Source organism: Haliaeetus leucocephalus, unplaced genomic scaffold (genome assembly GCF_000737465.1).
Source record: "Haliaeetus leucocephalus isolate CR32 unplaced genomic scaffold, Haliaeetus_leucocephalus-4.0 Scaffold0, whole genome shotgun sequence".
Classification (NCBI taxonomy): Eukaryota; Metazoa; Chordata; class Aves; order Accipitriformes; family Accipitridae; genus Haliaeetus; species Haliaeetus leucocephalus.
Genome location: NW_010972436.1, coordinates 11976107 through 12003088, shown reverse-complemented (window position 1 = coordinate 12003088; position 26982 = coordinate 11976107). Strand labels below are relative to the sequence as shown.

The 26982-nt window shown below is 36.7% G+C and overlaps 1 protein-coding gene across 1 annotated transcript; it reads left to right on the top strand.

Annotated features, from left to right (window-relative positions):
* Nucleotides 1-41: 41 nt before the first annotated feature.
* LOC104828880 (selenoprotein O-like) lies at nucleotides 42-26143 on the top strand (the record flags this gene model as incomplete). Its single annotated transcript, XM_010562866.1, has 19 exons — nucleotides 42-141; nucleotides 1452-1570; nucleotides 1817-1945; nucleotides 2700-2764; nucleotides 2866-2922; nucleotides 3022-3120; nucleotides 7721-7788; nucleotides 8502-8589; nucleotides 10411-10480; nucleotides 11115-11187; nucleotides 11919-12002; nucleotides 14055-14184; nucleotides 14849-14893; nucleotides 14981-15062; nucleotides 15152-15244; nucleotides 18257-18336; nucleotides 19202-19245; nucleotides 25539-25618; nucleotides 25954-26143. Coding segments are annotated over 19 exons (1629 nt in total), but the record flags the coding sequence as incomplete, so codon positions are not given.
* Nucleotides 26144-26982: the final 839 nt, after the last annotated feature.

Here is a 26982-nt window from a genome sequence, read left to right as displayed (position 1 = left end):
CGGCCCCGCTGTGCGGCTCCGGCGGGCTCTGCCGGGCTCCTCTCGGCCCGAACGCCTCGCACCCCGCGCCGGGCCACTGCCCGCGGCAGCGGGGGGCGGCTGAGCTCTGCGCCTGGCCCCTCTCCTCCGAAAGCCTCCTAGGTACGCCCCGCTCTGCCCCGGTGCTGGTGTACGTGCACCCCGCTCTGCCCCGGTGCTGGTGTACGTGCACCCCGCTCTGCCCCGGTGCTTCTGCTTGGTGGGTTGTAGCAGCTACTAAAGCAGTAACTAAGTGAAGACCTTATATACACAGTCAAATACTTCACTACTTTTAACATTAAAAGTAGATTGGCCATAGGGAGGTGTGTGTGGGGGGGGTTCTTGTTTTTTATTGTATTAGCAATTTATTGTAATGGAGAGATGTGCGAGTCCCCGTTAGGTGTTAATGCAGAATTGATAACCTGACACCTGATTTGAAGTACACAAAGCGGTATAGCTCTCGGGCATACGGAATTGCCTGTAATAATGAAGACAATTTATATGATAACATTACAGAAATAATTTCTTTGGGTGATGCAGTTACTTGTGAGCATTAAGAAATAATAACCGGTGATAAATCATGTGGCAGCTGGCTATAACAGGATTTGTTATTAGAGGTATTGAGAAACATGGCTAACAGCAAGTCTCCAGAGATGCTAACTGACTTACAATTTTTACAAAACAGTGACTATGAGGTACTGGGATTTTAGAATTAACACAGAATCATAAGATTGTTGCAAGCAAAAATCCATAAAGATGTTAAACCACACAGTATCAGTCCAGAGTTATAAAACAATATTTGTCCTCTGTTAACTATGGTTCAGGGCATGGAGTAGGTCTGAAGGAAGAATGAAGCACATCTTTTGAGTACGTGTATTATGCTACAGCAAGAACTACATCTTCTGACCCTTTCGTTCGCCGTTTACATTACTCAGAGAAGGCTTCAAGCTGGTTTCTTAGGTTACTTGGTGATGACTGCTGCATATGGACTGTATACCACAGTTAACTGGTGCACAGTGACTTAATCTGTTGCCCTACATCATTCAGCTGTGGGGGCAGCTGAACTTTTCTGTCTCATGCAAATATCTTTTAGAGTTGTATATAATTGAGTGCAATATAAAACTGCCCTGAGACTGTTCTAATCACAGGTAATTGAATCTACGCTTAAATATTATTTAGATCTTAAAACTAGCATGCCCTGCCAGTTTTTTTAACTGTAGAAATCAATCCTTCTTTTAAAAAATCCCAAACAGAATAATATCCTGAAATTATTTGACCTTGCTTTTTTCATGCAGCCTTAAAATACATAGTGGTAAAGAGTCGGGTTTTAATTGTTTCTGAAGTATTTGGATTGGATTTAAGAGGAGAGGTATTAAGAATAATATGATTAATTGGGGTTTTTTAAATATTTCTTGTCTGTTTCATGTTTACAGATACTTTTCCAGTTGATGCGACCCAGGAAAATTATGTCCGTAATGTGAGAAACTGCATTTTTTCAGTTGTCTATCCTACACCTTTTAAATCTGGAGTTCGTCTTGTAGCTGTTTCAAAGGTTGGCTATTATTTTTTTGTTCCTCTCTAATTAGTGGAGATTGTTAATAAGTGTACTAAAATATATTTTAATATTCGTATGCTATTTATTGTGAAAACATCTTATCGATATATACTTTAAGCAAACAGAATATTGAAAACATATTGTGAGATGTCTTTTAATAATGAAATCTGTAGAGAAAACACATTCATTACCACTGAAAATTTGATCATATTCAAGTACCATCTGTTTTGCTTTTTTCTCCAGGAAGTTCTTGAAAATATTTTGGATCTTGATATATCTGTCAAAGGAACATCAGATTTTCTTCAGTTCGTCAGTGGTGGAAAAGTGATACTGGGGTCTGTTCCATTGGCCCATAGGTACGGGGGTCATCAGGTAACTATGGCACTCATTCTTCCAGGTGGAATTATGTAGGTCTTTTCCTGTGAATTGTACCTTGATAATTCCTGTAAGTAAATGAGTATATCCCTCTAAGTATATGAAATCTTACAAACAGTTTGGTTGCAAATTTGTTCTTCATGAGGGACTGCAGGTGGAAGAGAACTATAATATTCTTTCATGGTACCATGTCTACTTTTTCTGCTTCTGTTTATGCCAGAAGCAAATTATCTTTTTAACTTCTGTTAGCTGCAGAGTCTGCTTAGCACCCCTGCAGCCTGATGAGCTCTGATTCATGCTAGGTATTATCAGTTCAGAGGAGTGAAGAAGGACAGAGCTTCACTGCAATACCATGATTACTGTGAGTTAGGTTTCATTGAAAAGGGTAAGATTATTCATGGAAAAAGAATGGTAGAACTTGATTTGTAATTTCCAATTAAAAAAAAATTACAAGCCATGTCAGTTTAAAGGCTTATTATACAAAAGAGACAGGGCTGTAGCTGTACGTTGTAGCTGGAAGGTAGAGAAAAAAAATGGGGATTACTGGCATTATTCTTTTTCTGTGGTTTTCTGATTCATTATTGGTGTGAGTGTGGAAATACAGCTTCAGGCATCAATATCTTAATGACTACCTGAGCAAATGTGTCATTATATTGTGTAGATCACAGAGAACCTACATGTAATTTGTACTGTTTCAAGTATAACTGCTATAAATGATGGAAGAAAATAACTTGATTTTAATTTTTGTCAGTTTGGTAGCTGGGCAGGTCAGCTGGGTGATGGAAGAGCCCACTTGATCGGAGTATATACAAACAGGTGTGACATTTTTTTAAGTGACCGATTCAACTCTATTCTATTTAGCTGATTCATGCATAGCCCAAGGCGTACTGTTAGAAATGCTAATGATATTTTTGCAGGCATGGTGAGAGGTGGGAACTACAGTTAAAAGGATCAGGAAAGACCCCATACTCCAGGTAAGTTGCAGTTAATCTATATACACCAAAACTGGATGTTTTCCATCTGAAATTTGCTTTGATTTTATGACCTATTCCTTATTTCTCTGTTCTCCATAGGAATGGTGATGGAAGAGCTGTGCTTCGCTCTTCTGTGCGAGAATTTTTGTGTAGTGAGGCCATGCACTATCTTGGAATTCCTACAAGCAGGGCTGCTAGGTATTTTTCTCTTCTTTTTCACAGCATCCTAATTTAGAGGTAATTTTGTGCCTGAGTTTCACTGAGCATCAATAAAGTGGGACAGTTCGTTTCCAAGAGGATAAATCTTTCTTTTCATATGTATGCAACCAGAACAAGATATATGCCTCCAGTTTCATAGATTTTTGGATAAAACTTTCCAGTAATAACAAACTCCAGCAGTTAATCCATTCACTTCTGTCTTTGGTATGTTATGTACTACTTTGGTTAAATATGATATTGTGCACTGTGTGTGTCTTGCGGTAAACAGTTGTTGTTCACTGGTGAGACTGTCTTAACTGAATTACCTTAGTTTGAAATCTGGTTCATTTTGTAAAGAAAGTAAAAAGTGGAAGTTAGATTGAGTGATTATATCTGACACTAACTCCCCTCTCCAGCTTTTATGATACTGCAATGAAGAATTTCTACTCTTTAAAAAAAAAATAAAATGGTTCTCCCCCTTGTTGCTTACCAAAAGACTTGCAAAAACAGCAGGGCTAGATTCCTGCCCTGTAAATAATAATAATACCTTTAGTGTATGTGGATAATCAATGAGTCTCTTAATACATTTTACATGGTTAATAAGTGAGTCTTTTATTACACACAAGTTAAGCATTTGGATGAATTTTTCTAGAATCAGGCTAAGTAGGAAAATGTTGAAAGTGGCTATTTCTGTATTGTCATAGTCACCTAGTTGCAATTTTTAAGGTTGGTAGGAAAAAATGTCAGTCAAATGAATAGATGTTAATATTGGAGGTAGTACTGAATGCAGGTAATTGTTCTCATTTCCTTATTTGTGCAAACACCCCTTGAGCAGAGAGGGAGATTTCATAAAAAAATAATTTAAAACTAATTCTGATTGAACCAAAGACGACTAATAAATACATTCACTCATTTGGATGTTTTTCTCAGAATTAAGTAAACTGAATTTTTCAGATGATTGTGTTTAAAATGTCACATTCATTTTGTGTTCCAAGTAGTCTCATGTCTGTACTGCATCATTTCAGGCTTTAAAGAAAGTAAACGTTCTGCAGAAAAAGCCTGTACTCAGCTGCCATGTGACTAGGTGTCTGTATTTGCAAAAATTCTGCAAATCTCTCTAGCATTAATTCTAACACGTTTGCTCTGTTGAAGTGCAGTGTTTGTAAATGACATTTTTGATGGTTTATTCACTGACTTCACCTTGAAACCCTTTGCCGTTGGTTGTTAATGCAAAACTTCAAATCTGTCTGCATATCAGCAGGAAGGCATCTGGCAAGGTTATAGCCTTTCTTTGCTGTCATCTCAACAAATTGTTCGGTGCAAAAACAATATGAAATTACTCCTTAACTGAGCACAAATTCTGTTGAGTACATAGTTTGCTTTAGTTCTTTGCTGGCAAATTGGTTAAATGCCTGGCTCTCTTAATTGCTATACAAGCTCTCCAGACTGTTCGCAAGACTTCATTTGGAAGAAAACCCAGCTGATATCCGTATTTTTCCCAATGGGGAGCTATTGTACTGAGGCTGGTGGGATGCACTTACAGAGGTCTTGTGAAGTCTTGGCAGAAGTGTGGGGAAAAGCCTTACGGCTAATCCCAGAACACCCAGCAGGTTGGTTTGCTCTATTAATTTTAAGTACTGTGTTCCCAATGGCGTGCTACAGTTTATGACTGTACTGCCAGATAAAGAACACTTCTTCATAGGATACCATTTTAGTCACATACTGGGACTACCAGTGAGCAGTGTTATGCATTAGGTCAAAAGGGTGAGCCAATATGCATGGTTTTCAGGGTGGCCCTTACTTGCACAGGGCTTGATGTTCATGCAAAACAGCAAGCAGAGCACTTGGGATTGTGAAGTCCAGCCCTTAAGCTAGAACCAGGAGTAGGGAGGGATATAATCCGTCTGTCCTTCTGTGAGTGCTGTTCCAGCTTCTCTGGTGTAAGAGCAATTTCAGTGTTCCCATTTCCCATGGTTGAGTGTACATCTGGTCTCCTGCTGTCTTCTCTCAAGTCATGGTACAGTTACCAGCTATAGGGACCATTTGAAAACTATTTTTGTAGTGGGAATGTATGTATCTTTATGTGGCTGTTCAGCTATCTGGCCAGCCCTTAAGTGTTGCACATCCATTAACTTGTATTAATAACTAACCAAATGTTGATGCCCCTGTGGATTTTTTTGTCAGTAATAAGAGAAGTGCTGCTATTCTGCAGGAATTTTGCAGAGAGCCTGCTAAGAGTTACATAGTCAAAAAACCCCAACCCTTCTGGCAGAGGTCTGTTCAAAACAGTAAAATTTAGTAGCATTATTATTCTGTCTCCTGTCCCCTCGTGCTCTGATGCACACAATATTTTGTTTGTGTCTGGGGTTCATTCCCTGTTTTTGAAAATTTTTGTTTTCTTGAAGGATTAAGATTTTCTTCTTTCATCTCATTTATGTCAGCACTTTTTGTACTTAATCCTACACACTTAATAATCGTTTATGATTGTTTGCAAAAGAGGGTTTTTTTGAACAAAATTTCCTAATGTTGCTTGTATCGCTGCAGCTCCACTAACAGGAGCAGATTGATTTCAGATACTTTTTTCCTTCTTCTGGAAGAGTTCACTGCCTGTTCTTTGCAGTTAATGGAGAACATTGTTTGGATAGCTGTTGGATACCTTCAAAAATATTGAATATAATAATAATAATAATTTAGTTTCAAAGCCACAGTTACTGTTGCAAGCAACTGCATTGTGCAAGAATTCAGAAAAATCATTCATTTTCATGGTTTTTTTGTACATATTTATGTTTATATGCATACCCCACATTTTTCGTTCAGCTAAATTATTTCTAAAATTCTGATGCTGAAATATATAAAACCAGAATCTAGTGTACTCTCAAAATTTAACACTTGGGAGTTTTTTTAACTCTGTGACTGTTTTCGGTCATATTTATGAATGGAATATTAGGTTTGCCTCTTGTCCTTTTCTGTGTACCTCCAGGGAAAGTTTGGTTCTGTCTTCTGTGCAGTCTTCAACTACCTAATAGATAAATAGCAGCTATAAGTAGCTGCGTTAAATTTCAGATGGCATGCCACCCAACTATTATGAATAATGGAATCATGGAATAGTTTGGGTTGGAAGGCACCTTTAAAGGTCATCTAGTCCAACCCCCCTGCAATGAGCAGGGACAACTTCAACTAGATCAGGTTGCTCAGAGGTCCAACCTGACCTTGAATGTTCCCAGGGATGGGGCATCTACCACCTCTCTGGGCAACCTGTGCCAGTGTTTCACCACCCTCATTGTAAAAAGTTTCTTCCTTATACCTAGTCTAAACCTACCCTCTTTTGGTTTAAAACCATTACCCCTTGTCCTATCGCAACAGGCCCTGCTAAAAAGTCTGTCCCCGTCTTTCTCATGAGCCCCCTGTAAGTACTAAAAGGCTGAATAAGGTCTCCCTGGATCCTTCTCTTTTCCAGGCTGAACACCCCCAAGTCTCTCAGCCTTGCCTCATAGGAGAGGTGTTCCATCCCTCTGATCATTTTTGTGGCCCTCCTCTGGACCTGCTCCAAGAGGTTCATGTCTCACCTGAATAGAATAATGTTTTCCAGTTGCCAGCAAGCAAAGATAAAGAAGAATTGTACAAAATCAGCTTTTTTTTGCCTGCTGCTAGACTCTTGAACAGGAAGGCTTCTGTGCCTATTGAGGGGACAACACCTCTTTCAGAAGACAGCACCAAGCATTACTTCTGCTGGATTGTCAGTGTAATCCCAGTTGCTTGGGAGAGAAAACTTCCTACACATTAACCTTAGGGCAATATGATGCCCTTGCATAGTTTGTGAGGATTGATTCCATTTTATTTTTCCTGATATAACAGAAAATACAGTGAAATTACATATTTTATTTTGTAAAATGAATGTAAGCTGTGAAATATTTTAGAGCAAGCAAAGTTGTTCAAAGCACTCACAAATCACAATATTTGGATAAACATGAATATTTATAGGGTGTGCAGAATTTTAAGGCAAATGAAAGGAAGAGATTGTTTTTTAAAAATCCAAGTAGCAGTGAAGAAGAAAGGGATAATTATAATGTATCATCAAAATTATGCCTTTTTTGTGTATTGATACTATTTGAAGAGTTCCTGATTGCTAAGGGTCCCAGATCTGTCCCGGAAATTCCTGAGACAACAGTTTTGGCCCGTGTAAAGGGCAACCTCCATCTGATGCAACAATTTGGTTTCTAATTTCTCTGTCCTTCTAAATTCACTGTTGTCCTCAGGGAAATTGTGACTTATTTAATGTTACCATCACACTAATCAATCACTGAGGTTCCAAGTGAATGCAGTACTTTTTCTGAATGCAACCCCCTCCCCAAGAACAGTGTAAGTAAGTAACGGAAATTGGACAGCATTGTATAAATACAAAATAAATGCATCATGCTAATGAAGCTTGGTAAGCCTCGACTTACTGTTTGCCTGTGCCATTTGTAAATACAAAGCTATGCCAGCAAAAAGGTCTTTCTTTTTATGAAAGAAGTAAAGTTATGTAAAATATGACTTGATCTTCATTGTAAATTATTTTTCCTGAGATAACTTTTTAATATTCTTTTCTTGTTTGTTACAGCTTAGTTGTAAGTGATGATGATGTGTGGAGAGACCAGTTTTACAATGGAAATATTAAGAAAGAAAGAGGTAATGAAGACATTTCAAATAATCTGTTGCAACACTGTAACTTAATTCTCCATTACAAAAATGAGTTTTAATGTGATAAATGTGTAATAAAAAGTACTAAATAGGCTTCATTTCATTTATTAAGATATAAAACCTCTCCCGAGAAAATCAGTCTGAAATATATCTTAGTTAAAGAAATGAAGTCCTATGAACAGGTCTGCTATGATTGTGGCATATGTGTTGTAGGGGTGTAATTTTTATTTTCACTTGCCATTACAAAAATGATACTGGAAACTAGGGAAATTTTCCATTGTTCTGACAGCAATACTAGGATGGTGGGAACGCTAGTGGGGCTGTGCCATTGCTACCTCATCTGTACCTGCTCTGGAAGAGAGTGGGATGGCACAGCATGGGGAAAAATCTATTTATGTTGGTTCTTTCTTTGTTGGTAGCATTAGCATCTCTAGAGTAATTCTAGTATTAATGCAGTACTGGGATTTTGCCTGTGTTTGCTGGTATAGCAAATTAAGCTTTATCATTAAAATGTATGTGTAGTAAAGTAATATTAGACATACTCATCTGTTATACCTTGAGCATACTTACACAAACACCAGTTTAACTATGCATATGTAAATTCTGCATCTATAGAAACAACACATGATGGCTTTTACTATAGAACTGTTTTATTTTGCTGATACTTTGTTTACATTTAAACACATGTGTCTATATTTAAGGTGCAATAGTGCTACGTCTTGCCAAATCGTGGTTTCGTATAGGATCCTTAGAAATCTTAGCTCACTCTGGGGAACTGGACTTACAAAGGTTTGAATTTAATCTTCATAGTAACTATATTAGTTCTCTTAACAATTGAATATATATTAGAATGCATATATACAGTTGGAATTTATACATAAATTATTTAGAAAAGAAGATTGCGTAATTTAGCAAGATAACCTGCTGTTTTTATACAAGCATACAAAAGATCTTAACTTATAGGGGTAAAACCGCCTAGATGTTTTTGAAGGCCTGGATCTTACAAAATGAGAAAGGTTTTATAGCTGAAGTAGTTCTAGTAACTAAGCACTAGGGAGGAGTTGTTTGTTTTGGAAAGATTTGTAAATTTAAAGTATAAGTTCCTACATTTCTCATAGCTGTCTGTGAAGCTTTATTAACAGAAATATGAAATAAATCACTAGCATAAGTATGTTGTATAAAGTGTGCTCTCCAGAAACATGCAGAACCAGAGAAGTATACTAGGTCATCAATTATTGCACAGTTTTAAGCCTCTTAGCAATACTAATTTGTGTGTCAAGCAATTAGCATGACAAATTTTTAGGTCTGCTGCAAATATTTAAAAGTTGGTCATTTCGCCTCAGGAGCAATCGAAATTCTTCTGGGGTGCTTAAAAACGAGCAAGAGCTCATAGCAGCAGTTATACATTGTAGTAACCGATAATTCAATTTAACTTCCCACATCACTCTATGCTGTCTTTCTTTCCTTTTTTTTTTTGAAATCTCACAGCAGATTTTAGTTGTAAAAATGAAAGATTGAATTAAGGAACTGATTTTAAGTTTTGGGTTGGGTTTTTTTGATTAAAGTGTTTATGACCTGTTGGATTTAAGGAGCATGTAAAGATCACTTGTACTCATGCAACATAGACAACTCCTTCCTGCCTGTTTTGGAGAGGGCCTCAGAAAGAGTGGCCAAGAGCAGGCCAAGGCTGGTGTGACTGACTGTGCTTCCTCCTCAGAGAAGGTCCTCCTGGAAGAGGATGTCCTGGAGCAACCAGCTAAAATTCAGAGGCAATAGGTTGGACACCCTTCTAAAGGTCAGGTTGCTAGGTACTCTGATAAAATCATCACAGTTTGAGGACAGTTCAGTGATTTGCTCTAATAACCTGATTAGAAGGTAAAATCTAGATATTTGTGTGCATAGCCGAACAACCGTTGCCCAGGTCCAACCCTTGCCCAGGCTGCCTACCTCACGTACAAATGGTGCTTACAGTTTCATGTGCCAGTGGTCCTGGCTGGCTCTGACCACAAGAGGGTCCTACAGGGAGCTCCTAAATGTACGACGTGCCAGCTGCTCTACTTTGAAGCTTTAGATCTGCAAAGATCTGCATCTGACAGGCACTGCGATTTTTAATGCATGTGTCCCAATTTCCTGAGCCTGTCTTGTAGGACTATGCAGCACTGTTTTGGGAATGGCCAGTTACTATGGCAAGTCATGCTACTTCATAAGAATTCAGCCATAAAATTTTCTTTGTGAGAATTCTGATGTAGAATTATTCCTTGTAATCATATAAGGGTTTTTTGGATACGCAAATTTTTTTTTTTCCCTAAAAACTTATATTACTGCATGCGAAACCAGATCCTGGTGTGCTCTAGAAGTTTAACACGTGGGAATAATTTTAAATCTACCAGGCAGTCTCCACTCATATTTATGACTGGAACCTTAGGTTTTATCCCTAAGCATTTGGAAGGGCTTAACCCAAGACTCACTGGAATAAATAGATTGAGTTTTCTAGTAACTGTTTGCAGCAAGCTGTAGATCAGCATTTAGCTGTTTGAAAACAAGAATTTTGAATGATCAGTTCTAAAAGTACCATTTTTATTTAAAGAATTCTGCCTCTCTTTATTACAGAAGATTGCTAGACTTTATCATCCAGGAACATTTTCCATCAATAGCCATGAATGATTCAAATAGATATCTGGTAAGTCTTTTTTAAAAATTGTTTTTATTTTCCACAGGCATGTGAACAAAAATTATACAAAGTTTTTCGAAGTTTCAAGTTTTAAAAGGTTTTACAATTTGAAGTAAGCTTCCAGCTTTTATTAGTAAAAGTTTGTTGATTCTCTTCAGTAAAAACCTGCTGCTTGAAGTTTTTTTCCTCAAAGACAAGTAAGAGCATTCTTCACCACTTTTCATTATGGAAATGTTTATTGGGAAGCTTCCATTTTCTGTTCTTTTTTGTTCTCTCACTGCTCAGATTTTAAGTTAGCAGTTGTCATGAAGTGATGAATTATGCTTTTTCTAGTATAAATGTAGTATATATAGTATATACTAGTATATACACTAGTATATATAGTGTCTTTGTTTCTGTTTTGGACTTTTTAATTTCTTTTAGGGCATCTGGATGTACTTATTTAACTATAGTCTTTGCTGGATAAGGGTATTGTGCAGTCACATCATTCAGAATGTGAATGAAAAGTCCTGACAGACAGAGATATAAATTTAAAAATAGAATGTATGACACATTTCTAAAATTAATCAAATGTTTATGTTATTTATTGTATTCAATATTTTTGATTCAGAGGACTTGAAGTAAAAGATGTATTTGATTTTAGGAATTTTTCTCTACAGTCGTATCAGAGACTGCAAATCTGATTGCATTGTGGATGTCTGTGGGGTTTGCACATGGTAAGCTGCGGTAGATGGCATTGGCTTTACAGAATTGACTTTTTGTAGTCATGCTGCTTTTATTTGTCACTTTGTTCTTCAGTTCTTCTGATGTCTTGGCCTACAGTATCTGTTATGCATTAATATACAAGTTTTTTCGTAGCAGAGTTAGGAGCACTTTCTGATCTTTCAAAGCATGACTGTATCTGACAGAAGCAAGAATATGGGAGCAAGAATTCTCAGAATTGAAATAGTCTGATGTATGAAGACCATGTACTGATGTCTTACATAAGTTTAAGTGCTCTGAATTTGATGCATCTACATAAAAATCTGGCCTTTTATAGTATATAGGATACAGTGCTGTCCACCTTTGTTTCAGATTTATATTATGAAAAATAAAATAGCATTCTCTTGCTAATACAGCACCCAGTCAACTTGCAAGGAAGCAGCTAATGACCAATTTGCAAGATGCTGTTTCAATACTGTGTAGCACTGAAAAGAAAAGGAAACAGTGCCACCTAGGTATAGAGACCAGACGCAAGATAGTGTAGCGAACAGTTTCTCATTTTCATACTTAAAATGCATGCCAGGTCAAGAGTAAGAGAGACAAGTTTATTTTCCAGAGTCTGATTTCTGAAAGGTCACTGCTCCAAAGTTTTCTAGATTCAGTGGATCTATTTCACAGAAAATTTTCTAGAGGCTGCAGGGTTCAGGTGGAATTTTAACTTTTGCCTCTCCTCGTTTAATTGTAGGTGTGTGCAATACAGATAACTTCAGTTTATTATCCATAACAATAGATTATGGTCCATTTGGATTCATGGAGTCCTATGACCCAAGTGAGTGTAGCACCTGTTTTTAAATATAGTTTTTTTACTTAAAAAATTCTTTATATTAATTTATATAGTTTCCATGTGCATGAAAACTCCTAACATTATTAGCAGAAAAACCCCAAGCATTTGTATCATTTGAAGAGTTTTAGGGAAAAAAATTATATCAGAGGTCAGTTCTATGATACACTGTGCAGTTTGCATTTCAAGTGCTAAAAGTCATGTTAATAAAATACTACTATTAAACTCATTTTCAGGAGAATGTTTCCAGTTGAACTTCATCAGTTGAATAGATGCTACAACAGAAACCTAGAAAACTAAAAATTGCATATTGCTGTAAGCAGCCAAAAGCAAAAGCGTTATACAGTAACTTTGCATGCATCATGCTCTAGCTTTATAGTCACAGCAGCTAATCCTATGTTGGAAGAAAACAAATCAAACCTACCTAGTCATGGCAACCTTTCTTTGAAAGTATGAACTCAGTCAGTCTGGGATTGATAGATATAGGTTCAGTATGTACATAAATGCATATTATTAATTATTGTTTAGAGGTTGCATCTGAGTAAGCTTCAGAACCAACAGTGGTTATCATCTTGTTTGTTTTCTGCAGCCTCAAATTCAGGAAATCACATAAGAATAAGAGAATAAGTGTCATATTGTTTCTATTGCACTGAAAAAACAGTGCTTTTCTGGTTTTAGATCTTTATATGGTGGGTTGATTGACCCCAGCCAGCAATTAAGCACCCACCAGCCACTCATTCACTGCCCCCTGCTGCGTGTTGCCGGAGAGAATGGGAAAAGCAAAGATGAGAAAAAGCTCATGGGTCAAGATAAAGACGGTTGAATAAGTGAAGGGTAAAAAAAAGGGGCGGAGGCAACCAACAAACAATGCAAAGGCAATCACTCACCACCTTCCACCACCAGACTGATGCCTAGTCAGTCCCCAAGCAGCAACTGCCTTGGAAAAACTACCCCCAGTTTTTATTGCTGAGCATGACATTATATATGGTCTGGGATATCCCTTTGGTCAGCTGGGGTCAGCTGTCCCAGCTGTGTCCCCTCCCAGCCCCTTGCCCACCCCAGCCTAACTTGCTGGGGTTGCAGAGTGCGAACAGAGACCTCGATGCTGTGCAAGCACGGCTCAGCAATAGCTAAAACATCGGTGTGTTATGAACACTGTTTTAGTCACAAGTCTAAAACACAGCGCCATACAAGCCACTATGAAGAAAATTAACTCCATCCCAGCCAGAGCCCATACACCCTAGAACCAGATGAAATGCTTTAAAATTCAGATTTGAACAACCACCAGATCTGACAGGTGTGTCACAGGTCTCCTCCTTAATGCTTCATTTGTTATTAATGTCCTCTGAGGACTCAGGCAATGCTGTGCACTGATCAGCTTATCTGCATTTGATCTGTGCAAGGGATTCATACTGCATCTATTCAGAGACTGGTGCATAGATTTTGCTTCTGGATACCTGTAACTTGCATAGCAGATATTTACTATCTCCCAAATAATGGATTTGCTTACTGGAACGTGTTAGTCCTAATTTTTATGTGAATACAAAAATCTTGCTTCTACAACTGAAACAAATCTTGCTTAGGTGGCTTATTTATTTAAATACATGTTTATACATGTTACTTTTCCAAAAATACTTGTAAATCCCAAATCTGGTTCTACAGTTGTTTGCTTAGTCTGTGTGCTAAATAGTAGCACTATATGTAGTAAAAACATTGAATAAGACATTGTTTTTAGTGTAAAAATGGTCTTTTGCTGTTTAAACATCTGAATTTATTTTGTATCTTCAAGTAGAAAAATGTCACTTGTGACACATGGGAACTTGTCTGTGAAGGATGTGCTCCTTAGATTTGCAAATAATAGATCTTGAGTTAAATCACTGTAAATAAGTATCCTTGTGATCTGATTTTAAATATTTAGTGGCTTTAGGGCTTTTATTAGTTTGCTGTGTAAGTATAAAAATGAATGCACTACAATATTTTAACATTGATTGTTTATTGTAATTACTCTGTTGTGGAAAAGTAATGTTTTGTTTGAAACAGATTTTGTTCCAAACACATCTGATGATGAAAGGAGGTATAAAATAGGAAACCAGGCAAATGTTGGGCTGTTTAATCTGAGCAAGCTGTTACAAGCTCTAAAACCTTTATTGGATCCCAGGCAAAAGCAGCTGTAAGTAATCCTTAAAATATCTTAATGCTTAAAAGAACTAGTGAGATGGGAGACCATCTAATCACCATATGCATAGGAAAGAAAGGGATTAGCTTTTAAGATCTTTTTTTCTAAGTGGAAGTTGATTCTGAATTAATTATTGGTCAGAATAAGGTTGGAGGGAGGGGAGAAAGGTTTTCATTGGTCATAAATAATAGCAAGATATGACTGGAAGATGGTCCTAGATGTTATGTGGTCCATTCTCCTTTCACTAAGGTAGGACCTTTGCCTGTAGTTTTCTATTCTAAGTTTGTCTAGCTTGTTCTTTAAGATGCTTACTTATGAAGACCATACATCCTCCTGAAGTAATGAGGTAGTATTTTAATACCCTATTGTAAAGATTCCTAATATGAATCTTCTTTTGTGCTGTTTAAACACATGACTTCTTCCTCAGTATGAAAAGGAAGAACATTGTATTTTTCTTCTTTGCAGCAGCTGTTTATCTGCTTGAAGCCTGTTAAAATGATTCCCCTCAGTCTTTTCTCCACTACAGATCCTAGCTGATTGAGAATATCAATGTTTGTGAGATATCAGACAGAAGTTTTCATTGTTTAGTGTACAGTGGGATTGTACCCACAGTAGTATTGTAGTTCCATAGAATTTGACATTTCTTTTGTTTTTGCAGAGCTTCCCAGATTTTGGAGGGATATGGTGAGCACTATTACATCCGGTATGCAGTTCCAGAGCTCAAACCTTGTAGTCACAATACTATAAATTATGTTATGTGACAATTTCCTTACTTTGTTACTATCTTCAGTTTCACAGAACTATTCAAAACAAAATTGGGTCTTCTTGGGGAGAATGAGGATGATAACTATTTGATTGCTTTCCTCCTACAAGTACGTTTGCTTTGCTAATTTTGTTGGCAAACATCTGGACTGATAGCCCATAGTTTAAAAACTCTGATAGAAATATCCTTTTTCACTAGCTTATGGAAGATACAAAGGCTGATTTTACAATGACATTTCGACAGCTCAGTGAAATTACTGAAGACCAGTTAAAGGAGCTCCATATTCCTGAGGTATTAATTAATACAAGCACCCAGTTTTAGGAATACTTAATACAAAATGAGTAAATCAGGTTGGACATAACCCTGGTGTAATAGAGAATGTCTCAAGCCATGATTTGCCTGGGAAATGTGTCATTGTACCATTATTAAGGGACCAGGAGACTAATGTATCTGTGTCATGCTACCACCCTATGTTAAGCCTATGTCTAGTAATGAAGGATACATTAACAAAGAGGGCTAATGAAAGATACATTAATGTAGCGTGCTGAAGCAAAATTTCCAGCCTCTGGTACAGGTCTAATATGAGTAGTCATAAATATTCATACACAGGTGAGAATGTGATTTTCTTCACATTGAAGATTAAGGTCTGGTAGAAAGAATTTTCCTTCCTTCTGCCCCCTCTTTTTTTGTTGTTTGTTTTGCTTAAGAATACCTTCTGATAGTATTCCGTAAGACACAAATGAAGTTGGACAGGGCTCATAAGGAAAATTTCAACCTTGGGTTGATCAAACTATTCTTAACTTGGGTTTACCAGGTGACCTAAATATCTGCTCTTAGGCTCATCAGCTTGTCCAGTATCTAATGACAAGTGAGATCCCATCTCATCATAAACTCTTGCTAGAATTTCAGCCCACAGTGGCCTCTGCCCTTTCTTGGGCACATGATCAGTTCTAAATGTAGCTTAAAGCACTGGAATACATTTTGTCATTGTGTCCTGCTCAGCCTGCTATCCTATCCTGTGTTGCTGCTAACTTAGCCTAAAGTTATTCTTCAGGACCAAGTCTAATCATAAAAGAGATGAGAGTATTAAAATAAAAGAGATAAACTTCTTACCTGGATATAGTGCAATCTTTAGAAGTAGAAATATGGCTGAAATGTTTGAACTGGAGTGAGGTGCTAGGCAAATAATAATTGGATAAAAATGTAGAGGGGAAATTCTGAAAAGAAAGTTTGTAAGTACCTGATCTGGAAAGGAAAAAAGGAAGCCTTTTTGCAAGAGCCAAAAGGAGTTGGGTTTTGGGTTGGTTTTTTTTTTTGATACAGTGCCTTTTCCGTGTGAGGAATATTGTTCACTTTGCCTGGGAAACTTCATTGCCTTTCCATAACTTCTGATTTACTTCTCTTTGTCTTTGAATCTAATTTAAAATGAGAGCAGGTGGACTTAGGAGGTTGTTTTAGGGAGCAGAATGACTGTGTGTAAAGCATAGAATGAAAATGAGCAGTTACTGTTTCTTTTTCCAGTTGTGTCCTAGATAATTAAGTTATTTTGACCAAATTCTTTGTTTTTCCTTATTTTCTTAAGTAAGAGGTCTAACCTGACTTTTTCTATGAGCTTAAAGCCATTAATAGTTTAAAAGTTGAGATTTTCTAGTCATAAGCAACAAAAATACAAAGAGCTGTAGCTGTGGAATTAATCATTTGTACAGGTGAGGTGGTAAGAGGATGGGTGTGTTTGTAAGAGAAGGTATTTTTGTCATAGAATACAAGGGATTTTTCCATTTCTTAGTGGCCTACATGCGATAGGAAGAACAGAAGCCACCCTCATGTAGTATGGAGCCACACGCAGGCTCCTGCAGTAGTGGCATTTATTACAACTCCATCTCCCCTTCTTTGAAGGTGCAGGCTGAGGAACTAACAATCATAGTGTAGTTGTGACCCTACTACTACTACACTGAGGGTCATTTGCAGCCTTCAGTTGGTAGTAGCTGACCTTTTTTTTTTCCCACACAATGAAATGATTTAGCCCACAAGTTGTGAGTCCCAAAACTGATGTGGTAAACCAGGTACAATTTTATGCTGGTAAAAAGTTTGATTTTTTTTAAAGAATTGTTTTTTATATTGAAGTAATTTCACCTGCTGTTTATTCACACACTAATACTTGTCAATAGCAAAGTAAGTTTTCATATTGGTTTGTAGATCACTTACAGGTTTTTTTCAGCTGCAAACCAAAATTGACCTAAAAATGCCAGAACCCTTTGGCAACACTGCAGGAGTGCTTACATTTAGTACTAACTAGAAACATTCTGAAATTCCTCCTAAAGTAGCCGAACCCTGCATGTCTTTGCACAAATGCTTAATTCTCACATTCTCCTGTTATCTACCTGCCCAACCCTCAGCTCTTAGTCACTTCTGTAATTTTAACTCATTTTTATACTCAAATGTGGTTTTCATTATACTTTTTGACTGCCATTCCTTTAAAAAAACACAGATGTGATCACAACTTTGTTTTGTTCTTGCTTTTAATTTCCCTTACTTAACTTTTGCCCATTTTTTTCTTGTGTATCTGCTGTTTACCTGCTTTTATCTATGTCCATTTCTTTCTAACCTGTTCTTTCTCTGAAGTTCATTTTTTTTGTCTGTGAGCTTTGGCTACTTTCTCTCAACTGAGCAATATGAAGCAGCTGTTAGCTCAGTGTAGTCAGCTAGGGAAGCCTAGTTTGTGGTTGTTGTTCAGCACTGGAGGCGGTAACCCCAAGCTCTGGTTTCCCTCTATTTGCCTTTTCCAAGTTCTGTCTCCTCTCCCTTCTTCCTCTCCTACTGTCTCTATTCTTCTCAATCTTCCTCTATTCCTGTAGCCTTAAGTTTCCCTTTTTCTCCGGACCATATCTTTCTTTATCAATATATTTCCCTTATTCCACAATTTTTTGGGGGAAAAAAAAAGTCTCTACAAATAGATCTGGTCCACGTACAAAACTCAGAAGAGAGTAAAACCTGTAGTTGTGTAGCTTAAAAAATAAAAGAGGTCAGACAATAAGCCAAGGAAAAATAGGGGTGAAGTGTTGGAGGTGTTTAGATAGAATTTGCCATAACGGCGATAGATTAATATGGATGTATCGTGCTAGCAAAAAGAAATAATTTACATGCAGAGGAAAAGATATTAGTAGAATTTTTTGGGAGAAAATTCCTTGAAGGGTCATGATACATTTCCCTCGTATCCTTTTAATATTCATTTGCTTACTTTGGTTTTTGCTTAACAGGAGCAAAATTCCGATTACCTGCCATTAACTGTTTCTTTCTCTTTAGGAGTTCTGGGCTCTGCAGGATCTGGGTAAACACAAGTTATTTTCAGAATGGGTTACTATGTACCTCTTAAGATTAAATCGGTAAGTTTCAAGTGTAAAAATAACACAAAGTGTGTATTTGCCAGAAGCAGGCAACTTTAATCTGCAGTGATTTTCCATCATCTTTAGTGGCTCTGGTAAACTGGCCCAAACATGGTTTCATATGCCTTTTTTATCGTTATGGTTCTAGATAGTGCTAGATTCCATAATAATTACTATTGTAGTTCTGTTTTAACACACAGGTACATAAAAATGACATGGGAGGAGTGGTCTGTGTTTGTTGTCTTTCATTGAGCAACCGATCAGATTTCTTTGGTTAATAATTTTTGTTAAAATACCACTACTACAGATTCAGTCCAAGAACCTGAAAGTCAGGCTTTGCAAATACATAGGAATGAATAGTGTTCCATTACAGGTAATACATATATTTTTTTACTATGTAATAATATGGCTTTAGGATGACAGGGGGTGGAAGCTGAACAGTAGTGAATACACAGACAGTGATTGGAAACCGCTAGTGTTGCATAGATAGGGACATGCATGTTAGAATTCCCAACCAGTTCTTTTGTCTTAAATCAATAAAGAACGTAACATGTTTCTTAGTCATGTATGGTATGCATGGCTGATAGTAGTGAAAAGAAGTACATATCAGGTACTTGGAAATTTTAGTTGGTAAATACAATTCTTAGGGAAAAAAATCAATACACGATACAAAACCTACAAGAAAGTGTGCAGTTTTTTCCAAGTCTAATAGTTCTTAGAGATTCAGACCTGCTTCCACTGAACACAAAACCAGAACACTTAATAATTTTAATGAAAGTCAAATAAAATATTTCTAAAAATAAGTATAACCCTCTTTAGCTAAAGCACTTTCTTTTTCTTCTTTTGATTTGTTTTCCATGTATAGTAACAAGGGTGATTCAGACGCCAAGAGAAGAACAAGAATGACAAGTGAGTAAAACAATACAAAAGAATTCCTATGTTTGGAGATGGCAGCTATCTATTTACATAGGTTTCTTCATTTTCCTTTTAGTTATTTTCCTTTTAAGAAGAACTAAAATGTATTGTTTTTATGAAGATGTTACCGAAATCCGGAATAAAACTCCTTAACACTAATGTGAAGTTAAGAAGCAGGCATTTTGCTTATTGCAGCACTGGGGATGTGGGGGATCGCTCCTCCAAAGGCGCGTCCAACTTAGTATCAAAATCCATCAGTTTTTAATAGACTTTTTCTGTCAGGTCATTGTTACATAAGCTCTTTACATAAAAAATGCATACTATGCTTGCTCTTAAATTTAACCTTTATAATGATTGGTCCTTTGATTATATAACCTTATCAATATTCTTATTTAAAAACAATCATTGGTCAATTTCACTTAGCTCTACTGATTGGAATCTTCGATACTCAAATCGAGATGGGAAGGGTAAGGGGTTTCCAAGCAGCATAACTGGTGTCCATGACAGTTTCCTTAGTTTCTTGAAACAAAACATAGAAAAACCAGTAACTTCCTGGTGAGGTTTCTATGGTTAGCTATTTCAAACTTCAACAATATTAAGGTTCCTATAGTCACACATAACACAGTTCCTAAAGTTTCTATGGCTACATTTCAAACTTAACAATCCTATACATTATGCTTCACAATTTTACTTCTTAATCAAACCTAACTCTTCTATGTGATTAAATTTTGATTTCTTTATCAGAATATTTGCAACAAAGAGGAGAAACTCTCTCATTACACTCCTGCAAATCTTGTAATACTATATATTCACAGTGGCTATCTCTGGTTTCACCCCATCACGTGATTAGAATCTAGCCATATGTGTATGGCTAGACTTGTGAATATATATGTACTTTTTATATAAGCTAAATGATCAAGATGTTCCTTGGCTACAATGAAGTGTTCTTCCTCCTTAGGTATCCTCCCTTTTCCCTCCTTAAAAAAAAAATAAATCCTTAATTCAATTGTCCACATTTATGAATTAATTGGTCTGACCCAAACACCTTCTGTTGTGAATATAGTCATAGTCTTACCAGTTGACCGAGGCCTGAGTGTGAAATTATGGAAATGCATCACAACTATTAGTCCAAGTTGCTCTTCTCTAGATTCTGCTGGTTTTGAAGGACAGAGCACACGTCTGTTCATATTTTGGGTGATTGAAATCACAACTGGTGACGACATCATGAAGGCTTTTCCTACCGGTATCCACAAAGGCTGCTCTGACCTGTGTCACACTGTATGTGAATATAGACACAGAAGCAATCCAACTCAGCTGTCCAGCTATGGTCTATTCCATATCAGTCCTCATTTACCTACTTGTTTATTTTTCTTTCCCTTATTTGTTGTTTAACATTTTGAATTTATTTTTTCTCTTTTTTTTTTAACCCCCTTTTTTTACAATTTCCGTTTGGGGGCTCAAGGGGTGCCAGGCCTCCAGCTTGTTCTATGCTTTGGTGCTTGTGGACTTGATTAATTTTTTTTCCTTTTGATTTCCTTTAAGAACTTAAGAATTACTGGCCCATGGGAACATGGTTGTCTGTATCTTGTCATGTCTCAAGTGGGGCTTTACCTTACTGTCTTGAAATTGTGGATGTGCGCTGGCTGCTCCCCAAGTTGTAACTCTTCATTGCAAAGTAGGGTGCTCCCTGAAAGGGTCCCTAGGATTTTATTTCCTTTGTGAGAGGTGCCCTTCCTCTTCTGCTGTATCTGCTTTTCCTGAGTGCAAGCAACATCTTTTCCTTGATCTGTACTTCCTTCCTTTAGCAGTTTGTGAATGTGTCAGTTTGCATTGCTAAGAAGAACATTGTTCTTCTCCAGTGATGAACCCTTGATAACATCAGGAAGATTCTGGTAGGCATCCTGTACTAGCTCAGTGGACTAAGATTTGTCTGAGTGTTCAAATATGTCCAAAACCTTTCTACATGTTATAAAGAACTCAGGTTTCTGAAAGGCCCCCACTTATTTTTTTTCCGCATCTGGAGACAAAACTCCTTACTTCTGAAAGGACTATCTAGTCATGAAAGGAGGGTACTTTAATTCTCCGAGTTATTCTAAATACAAAGTGGTTTTGGTTTTGTTTTTTTTTAATGAGCGACTGAAAATCTCTGGACAAAAGGGAGTGAAGGAAATGGAGGATCTGATCAAATTCTGCATGAGGTATTACATGCTTCAGTGTTAAGCTGCTTTGCAGGGTGTTTTATACTCATTTCTAATGGAGATGGCTGTACTCTTGTTAGATATTGATTGGCCACTTTCTTCAAAAACTTTAATTGATTTAGTAGGAAAATGGCAGGAGATAGACCAAGTTTCAGTAATAAGATAGTAAAAACTACAATAGGGCACAAAGAATCATCACATGGACCTTCAAGTTTGCATCCACATTTTCCAACCAAGGCTCCATCCATTTTTAAGAACACTTCTTACAATTTTACATGCATTTTTAGAAAGTTGATATGAAAACAGTTACCAAGAAGAAAGATTTGGTTTTATTATTTATATTTTGGTAGGGCGAAGAAGTTTCAACTGTGGGACTCTGAGGCTCTTAGTTCAACTACTGTTTTGAGGTTTTGAGCTCCCCTGTTTTCCTCATCTAAAATTTAATGCTGAAAACTGTCTAAACACACTTCTTATTTTTTTGGTTTTTTAATCTGCTTTTAGAGAAGATTATGACATTTCTGAGTTTTTATTCCAAATCAGAAAGGATCTCAGTTTGATGATCTTCTGCAAAGCAGCATTGTGGTTTTCTACACATATCTCAGAGGATCATGTAGTACAGGAGACAGACAAAACAGGGAAAAGGTCTTGCCTCCAGGACTACACTTGCGCTAGTGGTCTCAGTTTTCATAGCAGTCCAAAATTTGATATGCAGAGATTCATGGTTAAGTTAGTTTTCTTCCATATAACTGGTCATCACAATATATTCATACAGCAGAGCCACCAGATACTCCTAACAGAATACCGACATTAATTTGTTATTGTTTCATTTAAAATTTTATTTTCCTTTTAAAATAAACAAACTTTGTTATATTTTTGCTAGCTTCTCCATATTACAGTGTGACTGAAGTTTCTTACAGAGTTTTTTTGTTGTTGTTCTCTTTTACATTTAAATAGATCTCTTGGATGCCCCTTGTGATCTCTTGAAAGTTTTAAGTATTTGCTTTTAACAGCTGTCCCTTGTCCCTTGTCAACTGAAGCACAAATCGGGCTCAACTCAGTCAGCAATGCATTTTTACCCAGCATTTCAGTTAGACAAAACTGTCAGGGCTCTCTAGATTTTTATATGGGTTGGTAAGTCCCACTAGATTTCTTATTGCTGTCTTTAGTTGACTGACCTTGAATATATTGCCATTATCACCTCATTATTCATGACCTTTCCCTCATTATTAGTAAGTCTAGTAAAATATCTCATGTCCCAAAGTACATTACCTTGAAGCATTTCAAGTTGATCAGTTATTCGTTCTGTTTATTTTTTTCTCTCTTCATTTAGTTTTTAGTCCTTAGTAGCACTTTATCTTGTACTGCTTAAACATAGTTCCTTAGGAGTTGATCAAAAAGTTTTGACAATTCAAATGCCCATACAAGTCTATCATTGTATTTCTTTATAAAAGAAACATGTAAAAAAAATGTAGACCAGATTATGAAATGCTCATAAGGGCACAAAATTTCTTCTGCTTTGTCCTTTTCTTATCTGGCTTGTCTTATTCTCTCATAATTATCTTGTCACTTGTGTTAATTACAGATATTTTTAATGTCACTGTGAAACTTGTCAATTTGCAATTGTTAAGAATATATTTCTGGGACAAATATTCTCCTGCTAATATGAGTCATGGTTTTAATGTGAATTACCTTTTTTTTGTATGAGTCATATGTTAACTTCTCCACAATTTAAATTTTCTTTTTATATTGTTATCACACTTTACTATTGAAAATCCATTTACTGGATGAAGTAAAATACTTGGCCAGAGCAAACTGCCAAGTGGGAAAACCACTATTTTTTTAGCAGTTCGGGCAGGGTGTTGTTATGACTCTGTAGAGGTTATCAGGGTTCTGAATATCCAGTTGTACTTATTGGCCTTTGTTTAGCATATGTAAGTACATACAGAACAGCGGTAAAGTGAAAAAGAAGAATGTCTGTATCTGGAGGGATTGCATCTCAGTCTTCATTCTCATGGAAGTCAGCACCTGGACATTGTGCTGGAAAGTTGTTCTATTACCTGGGCAGCTTTTATAAAGGAGGGAGTGGCAGTGCCATCTGAGATGCTTCTGGTTTCAGCCTGTGTTCTGATTTTGTAAGAGAGCTTCACCTTCTCTCTCCTGGCAGGAACGTGAGTGATCAGAATTCAGCACTTACAGCATAGAGTGATTGGGTTTTTTTGTCCTTTACTTCTCTAAATAACATAAAGATGCTTTGTGCAATGCTGCTGTATGTCAAAGCTTGTGGTTTAAAATGGCTATCATTCAGTTCCAAACATAAAGAATTTAATTGTATTGTGATACGTAAAATAATCATGCGAGTATTGTTTCACTGATTACGTAGCTTCAGCAAATTCTAGTTTGTTAGCTGGTTAAATGATGCTTTTTAGAAGCAGCGCTTTTTACAGAGAAGTCTGTTCACTGTGCTAGGCAATAATTCTGTATGGGGAGCTCTTAAATACGAATAAAGTCCTGTGATTGTCTGTCTGACCACAGAACTTTAGGAGGATCCAGTCGTAGCTTTTCTCAAAAGATATCAGTTGTCTTGGTAGTCAGCTAGGATAAGCAAGCTACGTTTGCAAGCTGAAGAAGCAGTACAAGGAGATGCAAGAACAGGGTGAATTGGGAAATGGAATAAATTAAGTTTAATGCTTTTATCCAAAATATTGTCTCCGATCATCCTCCTCCTAATATAACTTATTATTTGGAAATAAAGTAACATCATAACTAATTGATTAGAGGAATTGAGTAGAGGGGAAATTTGGGATGGTGATTTTGATGAATACTCTGCTTTCTCTAATATCTTCTTTCAAATATGCTGTAAGAGTATTTGTAAGAATATTTTATAAAGCTACATGGGTTTTTTGAAAGAAATATATTATATAAAATGTGAGGTTTGAACTAAAATTTATTCATATAAAACCTACTGGGACATCAATGGAAAGGGAAGGAACAGATTAAGTTTGTGTATGTCCATAAATTGCAGACTTTTGGTTTCAAGTCCATGGCTGATAATGCCTCTGGTATCACTGGTTAATCTCTTCAGGTAATAATCAGCTACTGAATTTGGGAAAATATGCAGACCAATGTCGAATTAAGATTTAAAATGTAGGCTTGAAATGTTTGTTACAGTTACTCTCTAACATTGTTTTGATCATTAATGAAAGGGAAAACTTTCTGAAGCAGAATCCTAGGTTTTAATTGCAGAGCAAAAGTAAGGGTTGTGTTGATGTTATCTGCTAAAAAAATGATAATAAAAGCCACGTGTGCTTGTGAGAATTGTCCTTGGCATATGGTTTGACAAAACTCCTTTCATGAGTTGTTAGTTGCTGTCCTGTAGGATACAGCCTGGGTTACTAATTCAGCAGTTTCATTTTCAGTGTCCCTACAATCTCCCTACCACTAATTAGACACAATCAGCCTGGAACATGCCAGAGAAGCAGTGCAGCTGTCACAGGTGTTTCCAAGAAGATACAGCAGACAGTTGTGGAAAAAACTGTGGACCCCCCTCCTCCCAGGAAACTAAAAGGAATTACAAAGTTGAAAAAGTTTCTAAAAAATACAGCTGAAATCCAACATTAAAGGCTTTTATGGCCAAACTTTTGATATATGATACAGAAGAAGGAATATCTAAGTACATATAGAATTCCTTTTTTCATTAAATAATATAATACACATTTTTATGATCTCCAGGAATGTACTGACAACATTGAAATACACTTTCTAACAATGTGGCAGGAACCTAGGTCATGGTAAACTAATTACATTTGAAAAGTCTGCTGGTGTTCATAACAGGAAATACTTTGTGTATCAATATGATGTTCTATACTATTATAATTTTTGTTTCGCACTTTGGCATTACTGATTGTGCAAGTTTAAAAAAATTCTTTTAGCAGCTTATAAAAATAAATATTTTCCTTTTCCTTTTTACGCATTTTTTTCTTGGTCTGCAAATTAAACCTCCTTGAAGATTTCAGTGACACATTTCAGTGACTCTTCTGCTTTTGTTGAATATGTCTAACTGAATTTAATACTATTTACTTTTGGTTTCAGCTGTTAATCCTAGATACATACTTAGGAATTGGATGGCAGAATCAGCAGTGCAAAAAGCTAATTTGAATGATTTCTCGGAGGTAAAATTGTTTCTTTCTTTCTTGACGTATTTATTAATAACTGGCATAATTGGCAAAACTGTTAATGCAAATGACATTTGCACTTTGAACCTATCTTACACTTTGACCAACATTGTACTATCTACTACCAATTACCATTAAAGATATTTAAAAAACTATTAATAGTATTAATTATAAATAGTAGTGACTATATTAATAGTAGTACTAATAGTACTAAGCAACTCATTGAATAGTTGCTGGAGCCAGGAGGGTGCATAATGTGAAGTTGGCAGAGACTTTTCTTGTTTGCAGGAAAACATTTTGTATAAAAACTTACCCATTTTAATTGCTTCCAGGTTCAACTCCTACAGCAGATTTTACAACATCCCTTCCAGAGACAGCAGGCTGCAGAGAAAGCAGGCTACTCCCTGCGCCCCCCAGCTTGGGCCAAGGACCTTAAAGTAAGCTGTTCATCCTGAGAGAAATTTGAACGAGCGAGAAAAATGATCAGGGTCGAAGCTCAGGCCTTCAAATAGGATTAATGGATCAAGCCACAGGAACTTCTCTCCCTCATACTTTGTGGACTGGAATCTGCTACTCTGCTAGGCAAGACAAGGTCTTAACCAACTTATAAAGTCTAAAGATTGAAGAAATGGACCACTATGTATGCTTGCATCAGCATGTTATATTGGCATTTATAACTCTGCCCTTCATATTGAGTTGTGCATTAATTTCAGTCACAATATTTAAGTTCTGCCAAACTGTCGCACTTAACCTCTCAGAATTCATGGCTATTCAGGTGGGTCTCAATAACTTAATGGTTGGTCAATTTAAAATCCATCTAAGCTAGTTTTAATCATATAGTATGTTGATGAATGTTCTCCTTGCTGTTACACACAATATAACTGCATTCTGAAGACATAAATGTTATTAAGTCTTTTGCAGAGTTGGAACAGAGGATCGTCTTACACTTAGACCTTGCCACCTTTTCTCTTTTTGACCTTGTTTTGTCCCATTAAACTGCCAACAAAGATTTAAAAGGAAATTCAATTAAATAGTGAGCAAAGATGTCTTGTCTTTGGAGTGACTTGCCCAAAAATAAATTTTGGTGTCTTTGCTGGTGTCAGGTGCCTCTCAAGCCTGGCCCACTGCTCTTTGAAAGTGTATCTTTTGATAGTAGCAGAAAGATTGTTGGTGTATGGATATAATGCCTCAGGAAATTTTCACTGGTTGGACATGGAAAAGGACTTTCTTGGAAGATCTCACCACGTACATAGTCAGGTCAATATACCTTTTGTATCCAGCCACCTGATGCTGTAAGGGACTAACAAAAACCTTGCTAGGAAAGTATTTAAAATTCACCTGAAGCTGTTACACAGATGTCC